The 19,882-nt window shown below is 36.6% G+C and overlaps 1 protein-coding gene and 2 non-coding genes across 4 annotated transcripts; 1 reads left to right on the top strand and 2 right to left on the bottom strand.

Annotated features, from left to right (window-relative positions):
* Window positions 1–918: 918 nt before the first annotated feature.
* Window positions 919–4,853, top strand: LOC113274871 (cell division protein FtsY homolog, chloroplastic-like). Of its 2 annotated transcripts, XR_003323287.1 has the most exons (13): window positions 919–1,331; window positions 1,424–1,528; window positions 1,643–1,719; window positions 1,808–1,866; window positions 2,049–2,086; window positions 2,467–2,587; window positions 2,698–2,766; window positions 2,852–2,934; window positions 3,186–3,254; window positions 3,368–3,430; window positions 3,549–3,679; window positions 4,048–4,117; window positions 4,556–4,853. XR_003323287.1 is itself a non-coding variant. In XM_026524285.1 (12 exons), exons 1-11 carry the CDS (start codon window positions 984–986, stop codon window positions 3,660–3,662), a joined length of 1,146 nt encoding a protein of 381 aa, XP_026380070.1. In that variant the 5' UTR covers window positions 919–983; the 3' UTR covers window positions 3,663–3,679; window positions 4,048–4,437. The 2 variants fall into 2 exon arrangements, 1 of the variants encoding a protein (XP_026380070.1); XM_026524285.1 differs by lacking the exon at window positions 4,556–4,853 and having other exon boundaries at window positions 4,048–4,437.
* On the bottom strand, window positions 4,566–4,639 carry TRNAV-AAC. The gene has a single exon. It is a non-coding gene; the product is annotated as a tRNA-Val (tRNA).
* Window positions 4,854–6,437: 1,584 nt separating the features above from the next.
* On the bottom strand, window positions 6,438–6,511 carry TRNAV-AAC. The gene has a single exon. It is a non-coding gene; the product is annotated as a tRNA-Val (tRNA).
* Window positions 6,512–19,882: the final 13,371 nt, after the last annotated feature.

Genomic DNA, 19,882 nt, shown 5'->3' on the forward strand with positions numbered 1-19,882 from the left:
ATTTCTTTGACAGTATTATCATCAAATAATCAAGTTTTTATGATATCAACATTTCAAGGAATTCTAATATTCATTACTCATATCATATCGATCATTTAAGATTTCTTGTTTATCGATTAAAAAAAAGAATGGAAACTAACGAGCTTCAAGTTCAGGTCACCGACATCACCATTTTGGACTTTTAAGTGATAGCTTGTTAACATGTGTCATATTCATGGTTGATATCCTATGATGTTACGTCACAAAGTTCGAATTGTTATGTGAACGAATAAAGTATACACACAATTGAATCATAATGATATTTTTTGGATCACGGTTTAGATTTTGGATGATGAGACAATATCATGGTCAAGGTGAAAAATGTTATGCTATAAAAGTGAATTTGGATTCTAAATGCAGATCAGAACATGAAAAAAAGCTGAGCGACAATGTATATTCGGGCATGAAGTCCATTTTTGGTCAAGCAAATGACAGGTCACAAGAAGATTTTGAATGACATGGCATAGTCCAATTGAACCGATTTTAGCCTCATCCACATCTAATTAAGTATATGACGGATTTTTAATTTAGTATCAACATTCCATCCAGGCATTCCAATAAAACAAGTAAAAATAAAATAAAACTAAAATACAACATCAAGAAAAAGGAAAATGCCAATATTCATCAAGGTAGCTAAAGGCTGGTATCGGCACTAGTAGGGCTGATATCATCTTATAGAAGGTATCCCTGGCCGTTGGATCACTGAAATGATTACCAGCGTTTAGCAATCACGCCTAGATTCATACATTCCTCAATTTTCCAGACCAGACTATAGCAAGGCAGACCCTTGTCCAAGAACCCAGTGGCAGTTGTGGCACCTTCGCAATTTATATAAGATATTCAGGTAAAATTGGACGAATTTCAGAAGGATGAGAGAATTTTAACTGTCAATAGAAAAAACCAGTGGAAGAAATAGTGAGCAAAAGAAAGAAAAAAACACAGTCATGGCTTCTCACTCAAATCTATCCTCCTTTCTCTCCCCTCCTCCTTCATCATCTTCTTCTTCACCAAAGTCATACCTACACCCACTAAACCTCTCACAAACCCGGTTCCTACCAAATGGATACACAAGGACTAACTCCAATTCTCCTCCTCCCCGTTTCATTTGCTCAGCAGGTCAAACAGGGTTCTTTTCCAAACTAGGAAGGTTAATTAAAGAGAAAGCTAAAAGTGATGTTGAGAAAATCTTCTCTGGGTTTTCAAAAACTAGAGAAAATCTATCTGTAATTGATGAGCTTCTTATGATGTGGAATTTATCTGATACTGATAAAGTTTTAGATGAGCTTGAAGAGGTTTGTTTAGTTTTCTAAATTTGTTTGTTTAAGTTCTTGAATTGAAATTCTGGGTAATTAACTGAAATGGGTATTTTGAAATTGTAATGCAGGCTTTACTTGTTTCTGATTTTGGTCCTAAAATCACATTTAAGATTGTTGATAGTTTAAGGGAGGATATTTTAAGTGGGAAGCTCAAATCTGGTTCTGAGATTAAGGTAAGGTACAGATGTTGTTGTTTTTTGATTGTTTATTAGGAATTAGGATGATGGCGAGTTTGGAACTCGGGGCAAGGTGCTATTGGTTTTTTTGATTGAGTTGTTTGTTTATAGGAAGCTTTGAAGAAATTTGTGCTTGATTTGCTAACAAGCAAACAAGGGAATAAGTCAGAACTTCAACTTGGGTTCAGGTTGGTTACCTGCGCATTGTGGTTAATTTTTTTTAGATTTTGTGTTGGGTGCAATTCAATTTATAGTGCATATTTGGTTTTGAATTAGGAAACCTGCGGTAATTATGATCGTTGGTGTAAATGGAGGAGGGAAGACTACTTCATTAGGTGATACATTCAACGAAGTCGTCGTTTCATTTGTATTCTATTAATTACATTGACATCATTGGAAATATGAAATTGGATTTTGCTGTTTCGAGATAAATGTAGTGGTATTGTTATAATGTGTATGAAGCGCGAAGAATGAATATGTCTATCTTTTCTCAAGCTGTTTAACTGTACATTTGCAGGAAAGCTTGCATTTAGGTTAAAGAAAGAAGGGGTAAAGGTGAGACACTCGAATTTGGAAATCTTTCATATTTTCTTGTACTGTTCTATTATTGTAACATGGCTCTTTTCTAAGGGTTGTTCTCTAGTCTTTAGTGTGTCTTGGGGACCTATTTTATCGCTTAGTAAGCCCTTCACGTTTCTTTCTTAGCAAAAACCAAAAGCCAAATGAGAAGTTTATAAAACAATGTGTGGATAAGACAAGCCAAGTACTAAGGATGCGTCTCAAACCTTGCAGTTGTAGTGTACATCTTACGGGGTCTCTGCTGAATGCATTAAAATATATCACATATTTTTAATTTGACGTTGAATGCTGTATTTACAGCTTTTTCTCTCATAAGATTTAAACCTTTCTCAGTTTATGGTTTGAGGTTGTGCCAGATATTAATGGCAGCTGGTGATACATTTAGAGCAGCTGCTGGTGATCAATTGGAAATTTGGGCCGAGAGGACAGGCTCAGAAATAGTTATGCCTGAAAATGATAAAGCTAAAGCTTCAGCAGGTATACACCTAATCAGAGAGTAGATTATTCTCTCTTTTGATGAAGAAACAATTTAATACTTTTAATAACACATTTGTGAAGTAGGATACTGATGTAATCTCTTTGTGTAGTTCTTTCACAGGCTGTCAAAAGAGGAAAACAAGAGGGCTTTGATCTAGTTTTGTGCGACACATCTGGACGTACGTACAGAGATTTTGTTATTTTTTTACCTGATAATTTTCAGATCCATTTGGTTCCATTCTGATCCATAGTGTTGTTTGCCAGGACTGCACACTAACTTCGATCTGATGGAAGAGTTGATAACATGCAAGAAATCTCTCGGTAAAGTGGTTGCAGGTGCCCCAAATGTAATACTCTAGTATGCTGTTATGGTTCTTTTAAATTCCAGCTTTGAGCCTATTTGAACCTTTTAGTAGGCTTTTCACGGTCAAGAGTTTTAATAAGAATACTCTTAAACATAGAGAAATCTAACCAAATATAATAATGATTGCAGGGTTTACTGTAATAACATGTCAACATGAAGTTTGACATTCTTATATCTGACATATAAAGAAGATTGAATATTTACTGATCTATGACTATTATGCAAACTTTGCAGGAAATCTTGCTTGTTCTTGACGGAACAACTGGTCTAAATATGCTCCCACAAGCACGAGAGTTTAACGGAGTATCATTCATCTCTGAAAAACTATCAGCTGCTCTAGTCTTCGATATTTATACACTAGCTTCTTGATTGTGCAACTATAGTTGATTATTGTATACTTTATAAAAATACCACAGGTGGTTGGTATTACAGGTTTAATATTGACGAAACTTGACGGTTCTGCTAGAGGTGGCTGTGTGGTAAGCTTAAACTTTACATGGTTCTTTTCTGTGCTAGTTTTTCTTCTAGATTTCTGTATGGTTTCAAGTGTTCCAGCATGCAAAAGCTTGGTGTTGTAATTGGAGATACTGCTTGCAGGTCAGCGTCGTGGATGAACTTGGCATCCCAATAAAGTTTGTGGGTGTTGGTGAGGGAGTTGAAGACTTGCAACCGTTCGACGCCCAGGCCTTTGTTGATGCCATTTTCTCTTAAGATTTAACCGAATAATGGTCAGTATGCCAATAACCATTTGCCTATGTATTTGATGTGTATCAACATGCTCTTGTGGCCTAGTTACTAATTGTTTCAAATTGTTGGAATTTTCATATTATCTGGTTAACCATATTCAGTAACTTCATATGTGGTCATTTCAAACTCGCGAATTCATTTTTCAGTGTCACCCATTATATCAATTAGCATAAGCAGATATTATTGATTAAACTGATTTGATAAGTAGGATCACCAGTAAATCAAATTTCCTATAGGATGTTTTCCAACCAAAGATTCCTGGAATAAGCATCACCTCATATTTGTTTGGCCTTCTTTCAGAAACTGTCATTATGATTATGACTAAATCCTTGACTGCTTTGGTAAACAGGGGTCCAAAGAGGTCCCGGGGAAAGGAATTGGTCGAGCTGATGATACCCATTCGGTTCAGCGGAGAAACCAAAGAATGCCTGAACCCTAAATATGAAGGCAGTCTCCCAAAATTTTGTGGTACAATATGTGAACTGGACATGAGTTACAAGCAGTGGATGCAAAATCAAGTCACATGTTATCTAAAACTCAATCCGCCAAACATCTAATTTCGAAGATGGATGGTTTACGCAAGATAGGAACACGCACCCTGGGATCAATGAGTTTTAGTTTGTTTACTGAAAACATTCGTTCATGTATGAATACGGTACTTGAGAACACAAAATCCATACTCATCTATTTTGAATGCAAAATCAGTTAATTTTGTACAAGAAAGTGATACTGGATTGGATTGAGAAAGCAAAATCCATAATCATCTATTTCGATTGCAAAATGAGTGTTCTGTACAAGAAAGTGATGCTGGATTAGTCGGTGGTTTGTATCCGGAAAAAAAAAAGAGGTAGAAACAAAAAGATCTTTTGGCTTCGCCCAGGTTTGAACTGGAGACCTTCAGTGTGTTAGACTGACGTGATAACCAACTACACCACGAAACCGTTTGTGCCAGTAAATTGAAAGTATTGAATAACTTTACATTTAACTTAAACAAAATACTCATTTGCGGCAGTATATCGCTGCTACGAGACATCAAGTGAGCACATCATAGATTTATGCAATTGAAAAAAACCTAAACCTATTGATGATTGATTTATACAAGCTAGGTGGAATAACACAAATTAGCATCAATCAAGCTAGTGAATTGAAAATTAATATATAGCTTAAAATGCAGAACCTTAGTCTATCTCTTGGTTCTTCTTTTCAGAGCTACGCTTTAAAAGATTGAACAAGACAAAATATGATTTGAGGCATTAATATGCACTTAATTCCCAGTATGCTATAACTAGATGGGATTCCATGTCTGAGAAGCACAACATTTGTAGTTTTCTTCCAATATATGAAGGTCATGATTTGATTTTTCAAGTTTGGGTTTCCGATTTGAGTTACTGTGGAGTTGAGTATTCAACAAAATCATTGGCCTAAGCAAGAAGGAACAAACATTTTCACATGTCTTGGTAAACTATTTAGCAATCAGTTTAATTATGATGATCAGTGCAACCATTTGTGATAGAACTTCGGTATCTAGCTATTTATTAAGCCTTTTGGGTGCAGAAGTGGTAGGAGACAAGTTTGCACGGTCAAATGGAGTCGTTAGTCGAGTCTTTTACATAGTTTCATTGTAGGTCGGAGAATGATGATTTTGGTTTACCAGGGGGCAAGGGACCAATTTCTAGCCAATCTTGATTCACCACAAGGCAAATGTGAACATCCAACAAATCTCAGTGCCAGCAAAACATAACTCGTAGTTTCTCACGCATATGACTCAGAAGCCTAACTCCGGTACCACCTTCCCAGAAGAATCACAAACTGCACTCCACTCCATCACAATTCTCATATCACCATCAATCCTCTAACACATTAATTATTTCTTCACAACACACAAAGGAAAAATATGACAAGGGTACAAATGCAACTTTAATCTACATAGTGGTAGATAGTCGTCATCAATGTTACCAAGGAATGAGTCGCGGTTTTGAAAAAAAAAGCTTTGCCATGTGCTCAGTGTGCTATCACCTTCCTTATTTAGCTTAGTATGGGCTTGGTAGCATGCAACTAAATTGGTATAGATGCAAGTTGACAGGCATTGCAGCAGCACCTTCTTGGTATTTTCCTCAAACTAGCTATATTCTTCCACAAACTACATTGAACTTGCTTCTAAGTTCTGAATCTCCCTTGTTTTTCTTTCATCAGAACACAATGAAGTTTCTACAGGTGATGATTCTCTCCATGTCCTTACTTCTTCTACTTCCATTACTTGTTGCTGAATCCTCGTCTAGTTCTCCATCTGAAGTTGATCATCATTGCAGTTCATCTATTTCTCCATCTGGAGTAGATCATCATGGCAGTTCGTCTATTTCTCCATCTGGAATTGATCATCATGGCAGTTCGTCTATTTCTCCATCTGGAGTTGATCATCATGGCAGCCCGTCTATTTCTCCATCTGAAGATGATGATCCGATGAGTCTTCTTGAAAATTTACTAGCCTCACTAATTGCAGTTGTTGGTTGTTGTTGGGCCTTGGATACTGCTGAGGCTCTGCTTTGCTAATGTCTGGGTCTGTTGCGCTTTGCTGTTTGGCTTATTTCTGATTTTCTGGCACAGATATGAGTATCCTTGAGAAATGTCCAGTCGCAGTATCCTTTAGAACATTTACATATTGAAGATTTAGAGGATTTCAATTCATCAATTTATGTATTCTGAGATTGAGAGGTCGTTTTTAGTGGAAAAAAATATATATGGCTTCGACCAGGTTTGAACTGGAGACCTTCAGTGTGTTAGACTGACGTGATAGCCAACTACACCACGAAACCATTGGTGGCAACAGTTCTTCAGGCACATATATAAACATGGCCTCCAGGTTTTTACTCTGCCGCCAACGGAGAACCAGGAAAAATACACTGGAAATGCTGAAATGTCTAAAAAAAAAAATCTCATTAGGTATCATTCATATTTTTCTATCCCAACTTCAAAATCTAAATGACTATGACTGAGGAAGTTGTCAATGTGTGTATTTACCATGCAACAGCAAAGAAGAGAGTTGGCTCTATCATGTGCATTTCATTCGGGAGGATGTCTCCTTATACGGTCATTACTCTAGTCCATGGCTGAGCATTTGATTATAACTTAAGAAATCAACTTTCCAATATCAAAGGTATCACGATTGTTATGTAAAAAAAACACTGCCAAATTGGTAAAAGTACTGCTTCTAGGATGGTCATTGTTTACTGGTCTGCAGTCTTTGGGTTAAAATGATACTAGCATTTTAATCAGATTGGAAAAGCCAAATAAAAAACCAAAAGATACTTTGCTCATATATAGTCCAAAGACTCCAAACATTAGAAAACATTACATGACCAGGAAGATAAGGTCTTCGATATCGTCGAAGAATCTATCCATACAAAACCTAATCCAATAACAATTTCTCATTGAGAAAATCATTCAAGCAAAGAAATTTGAAGAAACAACAGTATAGAGAAAAAAAAATGGGTGTTCATTTTCGCAGTCGAACAATTCTGGTCATCTTTTCCATTGTTGTTTCAGTATTATGCAGTATTAACAAGGTGAGCAGCATTCCAAACACAAACACAACATCCATCCTGTGCAATTCCGGCGTATATACAAAAGGCGATCCTTTTGCTACAAGTCTAGCTTATGTTCTGTCTGATTTAGAAGCTATTACACCGGTAACTAAAGGTTACAACTACACAAACATTTCTCCTTTTCCTAACTCATTCGCCTATGGTCATGCTACCTGTAATTCTACACTTCCGAGTATCGACTGCACCACATGTCTTGGTATAGCTATACAATCAATGATTAATACTTGCAGTAATCGAATCGGTGCTCGTTCTGTACTTTATGATTGTTCAATTAGATATGAACAATATCCATTTGATGATTAATCAATCAATCAATCTAAGTTTTCCATTTCGTTATGTAATTGTAAGTGTCTTTGATTCCAACAATCACGGCAAAATTATCAAACAGAAATCAAATATTACTAATAATTATCATGTTGAGAAACATAATAGATACTGATTTTTCACAACTGAAAAACCCTAAAAAGGAAAATTGAAGCATGAAAAACCCTAGAATAAACCGAAACAACAAATTAAAACTGATAAAAGCAAGAAAATGGAACTAACTATTTGAGGTGACTAAGGTCAGATGCAACATCTTCTTTTTCTTCATCGGATGGTGATTTGTTATTGTCTTCTTCTTCATCATCAGGATCATGAGATGGATCAGATTTATCCATGGCTGCACGAGCTTTGTCAAGATACGGTTTGAAAGCAATCTCCATAGTAAGCCAACCAAAAGCTAGAGCACCAAATACTACTAGTGCTGATTTCAGTGAATTCACCGTTGATGATGATGATGATTTTCCCATTTTTCTTTCTTTGCTCCTGTTTTTCCCCTTTTCTGTTTTTCAAAAAAGTTCTGCTTCTCTGCGAGTCAGACAAAGAGTCACAAGACTGGCATGGCAAGTATAGAGAAGGAAAAAGGTCTAAAGTCTGGCACAAAATAGAATCAAGGCCCAGCAAATGGGACTTCAGAACCAAAAGCGTCAAAGCGGCCCTATTCACATCCTTATGTTTCATGCTTTTTTGCACTGTATGTGCTGATATTGCAGCGGCAAAACCTGAGCTCTGGACCTCTGATCATCATCGGCGGCTCAACGATAACCTTTTTATGCATTTTCAAATGGGATTTGTGGGGTTTTTTTTGCTTAATGATAACTGCAATACTGTAATGGTAGTCTACAAAACAGTGAGTTACTACAAATGGATATCTACATAAATCAGCTTATAGCAGTTTAACAACAAAAATGCAAATCACCACACAAAAAAAAGCCAAAAACATATCCAGATACTATGACATTTTCATCGGTCATATCAGATGTGACGACCAATTCTCTTTTCACTCCTCCTAGCCAGATTTTGCCTCCTTGCGTCGTCAGTAAGCATGACAAATATTGAGTGGAATTACCTCCATTTAAGCAGTGTCTGTTTCAGTTAATGGAGCTGCAATGCCAAATAAATCAACTTTATTAGGCATAAAAAGAAAAGATGCCCAAAAGAAGAATGAAAAGAATAAACTGGGACACTCTATGATCAGGTCCCAGAAGTAAAAAACAGAAGGAAAGGAACAATGACACTCCAACAATCAGTGCAGGTGTACAAACCTAACAATTGTAGAGAAAAATTTCATTGCTGATATATGTCCCTATTAAACTTGAAACCTCTTCGTGCACTTAGAAAACAACAAGTGTGTCTACTGTAAGTGGATCGCTAGACCCAAAATGAAGTTCCTAGGTACATATCATTGGGGTTTATTGCTAACACCTAAATAAAAATGTCAAGTACGATACCACAGAAAATCTAGAACTATTTAGGGTTGAAGACATCTTCTAATAATGACGTATCAACCAAGGATGTGAAAAGACATGGTTCAAATTAAAATGACGGATAACTTAATAAACCTCGACTAAGTATTCTCCTTTCTTAAAAACACCCAGCATAAACGACTGCCAACCACCAATTATTAGGGTTGCACAAAACCGAACAAGAACCATGGAATCGAACCGAAACCGAAGAATATAAACCGAACCGAGCCGAAACCATATCCCAATGGTTCATTGATGGTTGTCAGTTCCAGATAACCGACACTGTCGGTTTCAGTTTAGGTTTCGTCCAAAAACCGAACTGAAAACCTACTGGTTAACCGATTACTGCTGGCCGTAGGATTGAAGTAATATTAGCCGTGGATGTTAGTAGAAATTTTACCCTAATAGTAATAACTTACTTCACTCGTGTCTTTCCTAAGTTTCTCAAAACTGCATCTTCTCTTCTGCGGTTCTTCCGTGAAAGCAGAACTACCAGTCTACTACCACTACTCAAGCTTAGAACTACCACCACCATCATCTTCTCTTCTGCGGTTTTACTTATTCTAGTTTGATCAAGTAACAAACCTGACCACCCGAACCTAGAAGCTGGAGTAGAAGAGACCGAATAGGAGTTTGATTATAAAGGTAAAGGTATTGCGATTTGCGATTGTGTGTACCATTTTACCTCATTTTCTTCTTGAGTTGGATTTGAACTGATTTTGATATTATGACTTTATGAATTAAATTTGATATTAGGGTTTGTAAAATTGAAAAAATTTGAGGATTTCAAATTAGGGTCATTTAAGTTGATTTACACAGTGGATTTTGCTTAATTTTAAAAACTTTCACGAGTTAATTCAGACTGATTGGTATTCTATGTTTATTTTGTTGATCTTGTTTATTTTGTTGGGAATGTTGTTAACTTGTTATTTTAATTACTAAATAATCATTATGAGTTTTTTGTGCTGGGAATCTTGTTAATGTACAACACTTGTACATTTTTGTTGTTAGAATCTTGTTATTCCTTAAGGGCACCTGAGATAAATAGACTTTGAATTTTATATAGTGAAGATTTTTATAGACAGACTTGTACATTTTTATTCAATAATTTTGAATTTTCTTGTTATTCCTTAATGTACAACACTTGTACATTGTTGTTGTTAGAATCTTGTTATTCCTTAAGGGCACTTGAGATAGACAGACTTTGAATCGAGAAACTGACCAAAATAAAAGATTGTTTATAAATCATTTGGTTAACCAAAAACCATCTGGTTTTTAACCAAACCGAGTAGAAACCGAACCGAGAGAAGCCGAATAGGTTATATGGTCTCATTGGTTTTTAATATTGAAAAACAGAGTACTATGGTTTCGGTTTTGGTTCTTCCAAAAACTGATAAAAACCGAACCATGTGCAGCCCTACCAATTATAATATAACCCTAACGTCAATGTTTCGGTAACAAAAAAAAGGAAGAAATTTCAGGGTAACCCAATAAATTCGGTCCCAAAATGATGTCAGAACAATATAGATCGACGGCTTAGCAACACTAAGATTAGCCACCAGCTCCTTCTTTTCCTGCATGAAGTACAATCTTTTCCTACTTGCAAACAGAATCAAATAACTATTCAACAGATCTAATGTTAGGACTTGGGAGGGTGTGACGTATCTTGCTAGGATCGCGGGAAGACTAACATAAGACTTAGCAGCTGAACACCTTGTCACATCTCACACTATCCAAATATAATGTCTAGCTTTGGGATATCTATTAGACGGAAAGTTCATTCTTTTTTTCTTTTTTGGCAATTCCATGTTGTAGCTACTTTTCCTTTTTGGCAATTTCATTCTTGCGAAATAATCACATCAGTCTAATCTGCTCAAATCAGAATTGTATGAACATGGCCAACAAGAGAGGAACACAAGATCTTATATCATATAGAAAAGAATTAAGAGTCTTGAAAACAATTCTCCAGGCGCAAAAATCTCTCTCTGTCTCTAAACAGCATCACCCACTTTGTATAGCGTGACAAGGTTGTGCCTACTAGTGATAGCAATTTTCAAATTTTGTTACATTTATTGATTAGTTAAGAGAACTTTACAATTGTTTCCTATCCAAATCACTATTTACTTCGACTGATCAGATTTAGCAACTCTAAATCACACACTAAATCTTGAAACAACATCACTTATAATATATACGGAGAACGAAGAGCTAGATGCATTTCCTAGTAGGCTAGGAGCCAAGGACTACTGGGAAAGCTCCATGTTTCCCTCTATATTTCATGCATATACTTCTCAGACTAACAAAAGTAAATCATAAAATGAGCAGTAAAAATAAAAGTAAAAATCTGTAAGAGTAACTCATAGACTATACAATATCAGCACATATTGCAAATTGATTAGATTCAGAAAAGATTCCTTGTTACCTAATCGCAAAATGTTTAAAATTTAAATGAAGGTGATTATGATTACACTTACCTAGAGATCTCTTACTCCATTCTGCAGCTTCTTCAGTTTATCATTGTTTTCTCCTCCTCACTTGAGCTTGCTCTTTCACTGTGTTAGAGCATTGCTCGGTCGAACTCGCATGCGTTGCTATCTCAAGCATGTTTGATAATGTTAGTGATCAAAACTATAAGTCTTGATTTCTAGCCTATATAGCTCAAGGTCTCGGACTAGTATAGAAAGTGTAGTTGAGCTCAAGACTCCATGGCAATCATCATACAAGATGAATGACTACTCAAGGAACTGGTGGATCTTCATTGACTAAAAGGTATGTGGAGACTTGAACTTATCTGTCACTCAAAATTCTATCTAGTCTATCTCTTATTCTTGAGACAAAAGTTGTTTTGATATATAGACTTTCATTATACACATTTTCTATTTGCTATTAGTACAAACACCAATTCAGGCACGTCAACAAACTTCAACGAAGAGCAAATCATTTAGCAAGGAATCTTAAACTTGCTCAGAAGACCGCTGAGGTATGTAGGATGTTATCTTCGTCTAAGAAGTTAATTTCCAAGGATAAACCAACACCATTAGAGAAGATAGTATTGTCGGATCGTTTTGATAGACAGAGGTCTGTGGATTCCTCTCAAGAGGAAAATGGTGGACAAATTGTTTTTCACCGCAATGCAACTTGATTGTGTTGATTTGGAAATCTTGTCTCATGTGCCTGATCAAAAGAGACAATGATTTTGTACCTCTCAGGCTTTAGAAAAAGTTTTCTTCCTTATTTTCTTAGTTTTTGTTCTTCCTGTCTATCAACAAATGAGGGTTTTTATCGAAAATTCCGCTCTTTATAGGGTTGTGAGTTGTACGTGTGCGAACCTGTTTAAAGGTTTCAAAACCCTACATTCCTTTTTCCTTCCTCAAAACCTCTTTTTATCTCAAGACTACTTGTTGAGTTCAATTTGTGATTTCCTCTCACAAACCCATACGTTATGGATACTCCAAGCATGATGTCTTCCGATAGAAAAGATGTTAATATGATTGTTAAGACATCAATCATGAAGGAAAAAAGAAAAATCGCCGTTATCTCCTACCTTGAAAAGAAAAAGAAAAAATGTCTCTTTCGGAAGCCAAGAGACGTTCCTTCAAACTCTCAGAAGTTTTCGGTGTTCTTGAAGAGTTGAAGGAGATGCGAAAAGAGATTCAACAAATAAAGGCTTTTGTGTTTAAGACTGATGAGATTCAGAAGGCCCTGGTTCGACAACATCGGCCGAGAAGGTTTATTGATATAAACTCCTACCTTAATGAACCTTATATCCCAATGGATGTTGACGACAAGGAGTTCGGGGATGATAAAGAATTCTTCAAAGGTGTTATTTGCCTAGCAAATCTTCTATTTTCTTGTTTTTATTAGAAGAATAACTAGAGTTTGGAATAACCATTATTGTGATTACACATAGCTATGTCCAACGTTTTCATCTTCATGTTTTAGATTTATTGGTTTAAATTCTAAATTTGTTTGGAAGATGATTTTTGTAGTATTAATCATTATGGTTTTATATATTGCAATATTGTTATGGGATATGTGTATTTGCGTCCGTGAGCTATGACTATCACATACCTTGTCAAAAGTAAAGTCTTTCGTATGTCGATATGCATGTATTGATAAAAGAATGAATAGACTTTTGACAAATACAAAAGTTAAGCCTATTATGTCAATTATTGATGGAAGATAGGTTAAAATCTTTTGTTTTCAAGGATTATGTCTATTGAATATCGTTATGCGAATAATGATGGAAAATAGAATGAATCCTTGTGTTTTCCGCAGTAATTGATCTTCCCTGATCCATATTTTATGTATTACTGTGAGGCTCCGTAAAGTGTCTTATATTGAGCGTTGAACGACCAAGTTGATTAACTTTATGATTAGCTGTGTTGTTGTTCCGTAAGATACTTTATGTCGAGCATGTTCAACTAAATTAATCATCTTGTTTGGTTATTTAGTTGTTGCACCGTAAGTTTTCTTATGTCGAGCACGACCAATTAAAGTGATTACTTTTGTGATTAGTTTGATTGTGTATTTCGATTAGATTAATTGGACTCTGACGTTGTGCAATGATACTATGACACTCTATAACAATGATTGAGAACTATTGTTTTCTTGTTGTCATAGCTACGGATTTTCAACAACGATGATACTAAACTTACAACCTTTGGGATCATTGGATTACTTGGAAGTAACGCAGATTTCGAGTAATGTTGAAGATTAGGCATGTGGAATAGGAGCTACAAAAGTTAATTTATTTATTTTTTGTATTCCATATGTATTAATAGTTTTGTCACTAAAATTGACAAAGGGAGAGATTGTTAGAGCATTTCTCGGTCGAACTCGCATGCGTTGCTATCTAAAGCATGTTTCTCAATGTTAGTGATCAAAACTATAAGTCATGATTTCTAGCCTATATAGCTAAAGGTCTCGGACTAGGATAGAAAGTTTAGTTGAGCTCAAGACTCCATGGAAATCATCATACAAGACGAATGATTACTCAAGGAACTGGTGGATCTTCATCGACTAAAAGGTATGTGCAGACTTGAACTTATCTGTCACTCAAAAGTCTATCTACTCTATCTCCTATTCTTGAGACAAAAGTCGTTTTGATATATACACTTTCATTATACACATTCGCTATTTCGAGCCGAGTGTAACTCGCCTATCTATTTCTCGAAATATGTGTTGGTAAGCTTTCGCTTTAGCCAAATTCATCTTTACCTAGTGACGAATGTCATGTTATGTTTCAATCACTTTGGAAATTGATCTGACGAAAAATGGTCTGTGAATAACGAATATATAACGTCCTCTGAGAATGTTTCAATGATTGAAATGAGAGTTTAGATTACATAACCATTGGTAGGATATAAGCATTGTTGTGGAAACACATATATGTATAAGTCCTTATTCCTTGAACCAAAGTTTGCGAACTTTGTTAATCAAGAGAAACGGAATGTGGCGTGAGCCAAGTCCGCGAACTCAGCCCACGAACTGGCGGAAGTTCTCGACCCGAGAATTTCTGCTGGAGTTTGTGAACTCCTTCCGTGAGCTTAAGTCCGCGAACTTGAGCAGGTTATATCTAAAATCGGTTGTTCTTGAACTCATGTTTATATAAACTAAGGAATGCTTATATACAAACCGTGGATATAAAGTTCATGAACCGATTCGAGTGAATCAAACCGTTTTTTCTTCGATTGTGTCTTGTGTAGTTACATAAGATCTAAGCAATTGAACAACTCTATAACTAGTTCATTTGAGTCATTTGAACTAGTTATGGTGAAGAAGAATATGGTGGATATGAAATTGATCATATGGCTAATCATTTGGTTAACTATTGTTGAACCAACAAATGTTAATGTTTGGGAACGACTACATAAACCCAAAATTGGACATTTCATTTGTGTGTAACAAGCTAAGTTTTTGATCCAACGGTTGAGAAATATTAGCTTGAATCTAATCAGGTTTTCATCTAACAGTGAATATTGAATGCTTTGTTACCAAGCTAACATTGATTGCAAACCCTGATTTGAAAGACTATATAAAGGAGAACTCTAGCAACTGGGAAACCTAATCCCCACACCTTACGTGTGATACTAGTTGCATAGCTAGAGTCGATTCTCCTTTAACCTTTGGTTTCTTATTCTAAAACCAGGTTAACGACTTAAAGACTTCATTGGGATTGTGAAGCCAGACCGATACTACTTTTCTTGAAGTTGTGTGATCTGATCTTGCGTCTTCTATCGTTACAAGTACAATTGTAATAATTGGCTTGAGATTTATATCTCTGATAGGAAAGATAGAAAAGTAATCACAAAAACTTCGTCTCATCGTTTGTGATTCCACAATATCTTTTTTCATTGCGTTGATTAGGATTATTGTGAGGTGATTGATGGTGGGCCCGGGAAAGCGTATAAAATTGAGGCGAAATGAAACGGGCCTACAGTAATACCGCAAGTGCACGGTCGTCAGTTGTAGCTCGTGCAAGTACGGGTCGATCCACAGAGACTGGGTGTGTTTTGTAGTGTTTAGCTATTTTGGGCTTCTAAGTTGTTGTTGGTTAACTATGAAGCCTTTTGGGCTTTGGGCTTAGGGTACCTTTGGATTATAGGCTTGTTTGATAATGAAGTGAACTGAGCTTGGGCTCAGTTGGTCTTGAAGTGCACTAGGCTTGGCCTTTGAAGTGCACTGGGCTTTGAATGTCAATGGGCTTTGAGTACCCTTGACAGTGAACTGGGCCTTTGGTGGACTGAATTAGGCTTTTGCCTTAAACCTGAATTGGACTGGGCCTTTAATTGAGTTCAGGCTTTGATTGAATCAGGCTTTTACTTTAAAAGTGACCTGGGCCTTTGTAATGACTGAGAACTGGGCTTGGTAACCTAATGATGAGCTGGGCCTTGAGCCGTGAGCCAAGCTCAGTTGCAGCAGCAGCAGTGGCTGTAGCACAGGGCAAGAGAAGCAAGATGGAGCAGCAGCAGGAGAAGTTGAAGTAGCAGGAGAAAATAGCAAACAAAATGAAGGACAAGTGAAAGTAAAACAGTGGCAGTGAAGGAATGAGGAAAAGTGACAGTGCAATGAAACTAAACAAGAACAATGGAACCAAGGCCTAAGCCAAGGGCAGGGGTGTGAAGAAGACAGTGAAGTAAAAAAAAAGGAAGGAAAAAAAAAAGCAAAGCCAAGGCAATGGCTTTAGGCATTCATCTAGAGTGGGAAGAGAACCAGCTTGCTCACAGTCACTAGTGAGCACTAGTTTCCCCCACTGCTCAATCAACTCAATGCTCTAAGGCTCTAACCTAGCATTGACACAATAGTAAACTAATCCTAACATTTGAGAAGCTAACAGTTGAAAAACAAGAGAGCCTAGGCATACAACTAGAGTGGGAAGAGAACCAGTTTGCTCACAGTCACTAGTGAGCACTAGTTTCTCCCCACTGCTCAATCAATCCAATGCTTCAAGGCTTCTAGCCTAACATTCCATCACTTCACAATGAACAAACTTAACATTTGAGCATTTAAACTAACATTAACATTAAACAGAATTAACACTAACAGGATTATCATTAACAGGGGACAAACAGGAACAATGAACAATATTAACCTAAACATGAACCCTAAACAGAACACTAAACTGGACACTTAAACAGAACAAGAACAGGAATTACAGTGAGCAAAACATAAGAAGAATAGGAACAGTAAGCATTAAACATCAAGTAACAGGACATGGTATTCAGAAATTAAACAGGTCATGGAATTATAAAAACAGCAAATATTAAACAGAAATATAACAACAAGAATTAAACAGCACAAAATAACAGAATTGAGAACAAATTAAACATAACCCTAAAGATTTAAATTGATTTGAAGTTGAAATTGAAAATTAAAATTAAACATACACTAACCCAAATTTGGGGGAATCTTGGCTAGCCCAAGAACACCCTCTCTCTGCTCTACATCACCCCCTATTTATATCACCAAATACCCAATTTTTCCGAAACCCTAGAATTGAAATTAGGGTTTTCAATTTCCGAAATTTACTCACCAAAACTTTGAATTGACGTCGCCCCATGTCTTCTCTGCCTCTCTCGGTTCTTCTCCTTCTCCCAATCGCTACAATTGCTCCCTAATTTGAGGTGTTTTATCAACCCTCACCTAGGTCAGTTGGTGAGAGAGGTTAAAGCACTTCGAATTAGGGGGATGGGTCGTGTCGGGTAATGATGGAGATGGTGGAGTTGGTGGTATAAATGGTGGTGACAGGAGCGATGGATGATGGAAGTAGCAGGTGGAGGTGATGGTGGTGGAATGGGTGTTTCTGCAGAGGAATGGGGGAGAAGAAGTCGATGGGAATGATGGAGGGTATGTTTGGTTAAGGTATAGGCATTAGGTACTAGAGTGTTGGTCGGGTGTAGCGGATTTAGATGTTGGCGAATCTGAGTCACTGGATGCTAAGCTGTAGGTGAATCGGATGGCTACCCCTGAAGAGTCTGGTAGCGACCGTCGGATGTCTTGATACAACGAAGTTAACGGCGAAGATCGAGGTTAGGTGCTGTAGTGTTTAGCGGAAGTATCGCTATTTGATGCGCAGGAACACTAGTACAAACCTTCACATAGGCCACGTTTTTTGGCTTACAACCCAGCCACATTTCGGGTTATTTGTGTGGCTACTGGTCATCAGTATAACTATAGCCACGTTTTGTGTTACCATGTAGCCATAGTTCACCATTTGGTCATGGGTTTAATCCTAAACCCATCAACTGTAGCCATAGGGTATCATTTGGTCATAGTTTTCAGTCTAATCCCGTCACATGTAGCCATAGATGCCTATATGGCCACATTAAATAATTATGTATGTGTAGAAAGTGTAGGATGGCAATAGACACACCTATTAATCCGTGGCGGAAAGAGGATTTATTTAGCCACATTGGTTTGTTTATGTGTCCATAATATATGGTTTATTAGACACGCATATACTAACGAATTGACACATTTTATCAAACATGATAAAAGATTGACATATGGTTACACCTTTTTTTTTTGGAGGATTATGATATGGCTATACGAAAAACAAATTGTGACCATAGCGTTGGATCCATTAGACATATGAGATTGAGTTTTAACTTTTAAAGTACTAGCTAGCCATGGTTGTTACTGAGTCTTTTCTTGGGATAATGTTTATGCTTGTTCCTGCAATACATAAATCTCAAGCTCTGGTATATAGAAGGACATATTACAAGTGATTGTGGCATCCAAGGGAATTACAATAACGGGTGCAGCCGGGTGTTTTGGGAATTACAAGTGACTGAGCTTCATATTTATTTATTTCGATGATGTATCATGCTAGGTTTGAAGTCAGAACCCTCCCAGAGCTTCTTGGTTCATAGTTTGTATGCTGGTATACCATATTTGAAGTTCGAATCGACACTGAGCTTCATATTTATCGATTTCAATAATGTATCATGCCAAGTTTGAAGTCAGAACCCTCTCAGAGCTTCTTGGTTCATAGTGTGTATGTCGTTATACCATATATGAAGTTCGAATCAACATTGAGCTTCATATTTATTTATTTCGATGATGTATCATGTTAAGTTTGAAGTCAGAACCCTCCCGGAGCTTCTTGGTTCATAGTTTGTATATCGTTATACCATATTTGAAGTTCAAATCGACACTGAGCTTCATATTTACCGATTTCGATGATGTATCCTGCTAAGTTTGAAGTCAGAACCCTCCTGGAGCTTCTTGGTTCATAGTTTGTGTGTCGTTATATCGTATTTGAAGTTCGAATCGACACTGAGCTTCATATTTATTGATTTTGATGATGTATCATGCTAAGTTTGAAGTCAGAACCCTCCTGGAGCTTCTTGGTTCATAGTTTGTACGTCGTTATACCATATTTGAAGTTCAAATCGGCACTGAGCTTCATATTTACCGATTTCGATGATTTATCCTGCTAAGTTTGAAGTCAAAACCCTCCCGGAGCTTCTTAGTTCATAGTTTGTTATGCCGTTATACCATATTTGAAGTTCAAATCGGCACTGAGCTTCATATTTACCGATTTCGATGATGTATCCTGCTAAGTTTGAAGTCAAAACCCTCCCGGAGCTTCTTAGTTCATAGTTTGTTATGCCGTTATACCATATTTGGAGTTCGAATCGACACTGAGCTTCATATTTATCGATTTCGATGGTGTATCATGCGATGTTTGAAGTCAGAACCCTCTCGGAGGTTCTTGGTTCATAGTTTGTATGCCGTTAAACCATATTTAAAGTTCGAATCGACACTGAGCTTCATATATATCGATTTGGATGACGTATCCTTCTAAGTTTGAAGTCAGAACCCACCCAAAACTTCTTGGTTTATATTTTATACATCATTATACCACATTTGAAGTTCATGACCTGTATGACTAGTCAAAATTTCCTCAAGACCTATGTGGCTAGTCGAAATTCAAATCAGAAGCATAAAGAAAAAGCACAAAAGCACAAAGAGAAAGCACAAAGAAAACACACTTTCTTAGTTTTTTTGCTTCCTTCCCATATATGTTTGGAATTTTTTTTTATAATTGAAGGTCGATAATAATATCTTAAATTTATTGATATATTTTTTGGATTTTTTTCATATGGAAAATTGATAATAAAATGGAATGCACAAGTTTGAACTAGCACAAAGAGAAACACAAAAGCTTCTCAATCCGTATGAGCATCCTAAAATGAATCTATACCGTCCCTTAATTTCTGCAATCCGTATGAACATCCTAAAGAAAATCTACACCATCCAAATTCTTTCACATAATTTTTTTTGTTTT

The sequence above is a fragment of the Papaver somniferum genome, chromosome 4, assembly GCF_003573695.1.
Source record: "Papaver somniferum cultivar HN1 chromosome 4, ASM357369v1, whole genome shotgun sequence".
Taxonomy (NCBI): domain Eukaryota; kingdom Viridiplantae; phylum Streptophyta; class Magnoliopsida; order Ranunculales; family Papaveraceae; genus Papaver; species Papaver somniferum.

What these genes read in the sequence shown, in the direction of transcription:
- LOC113274871 (XM_026524285.1), top strand. Translation starts at nt 984, where the DNA reads ATGGCTTCTCACTCAAATCTATCCTCCTTTCTCTCCCCTCCTCCTTCA. An exon ending in GAACTTCAACTTGGGTTCAG is followed by an intron (nt 1,720 to 1,807) that starts GTTGGTTACCTG and finishes GTTTTGAATTAG; the next exon opens with GAAACCTGCGGTAATTATGA. An exon ending in TGGTTGCAGGTGCCCCAAAT is followed by an intron (nt 2,935 to 3,185) that starts GTAATACTCTAG and finishes CAAACTTTGCAG; the next exon opens with GAAATCTTGCTTGTTCTTGA.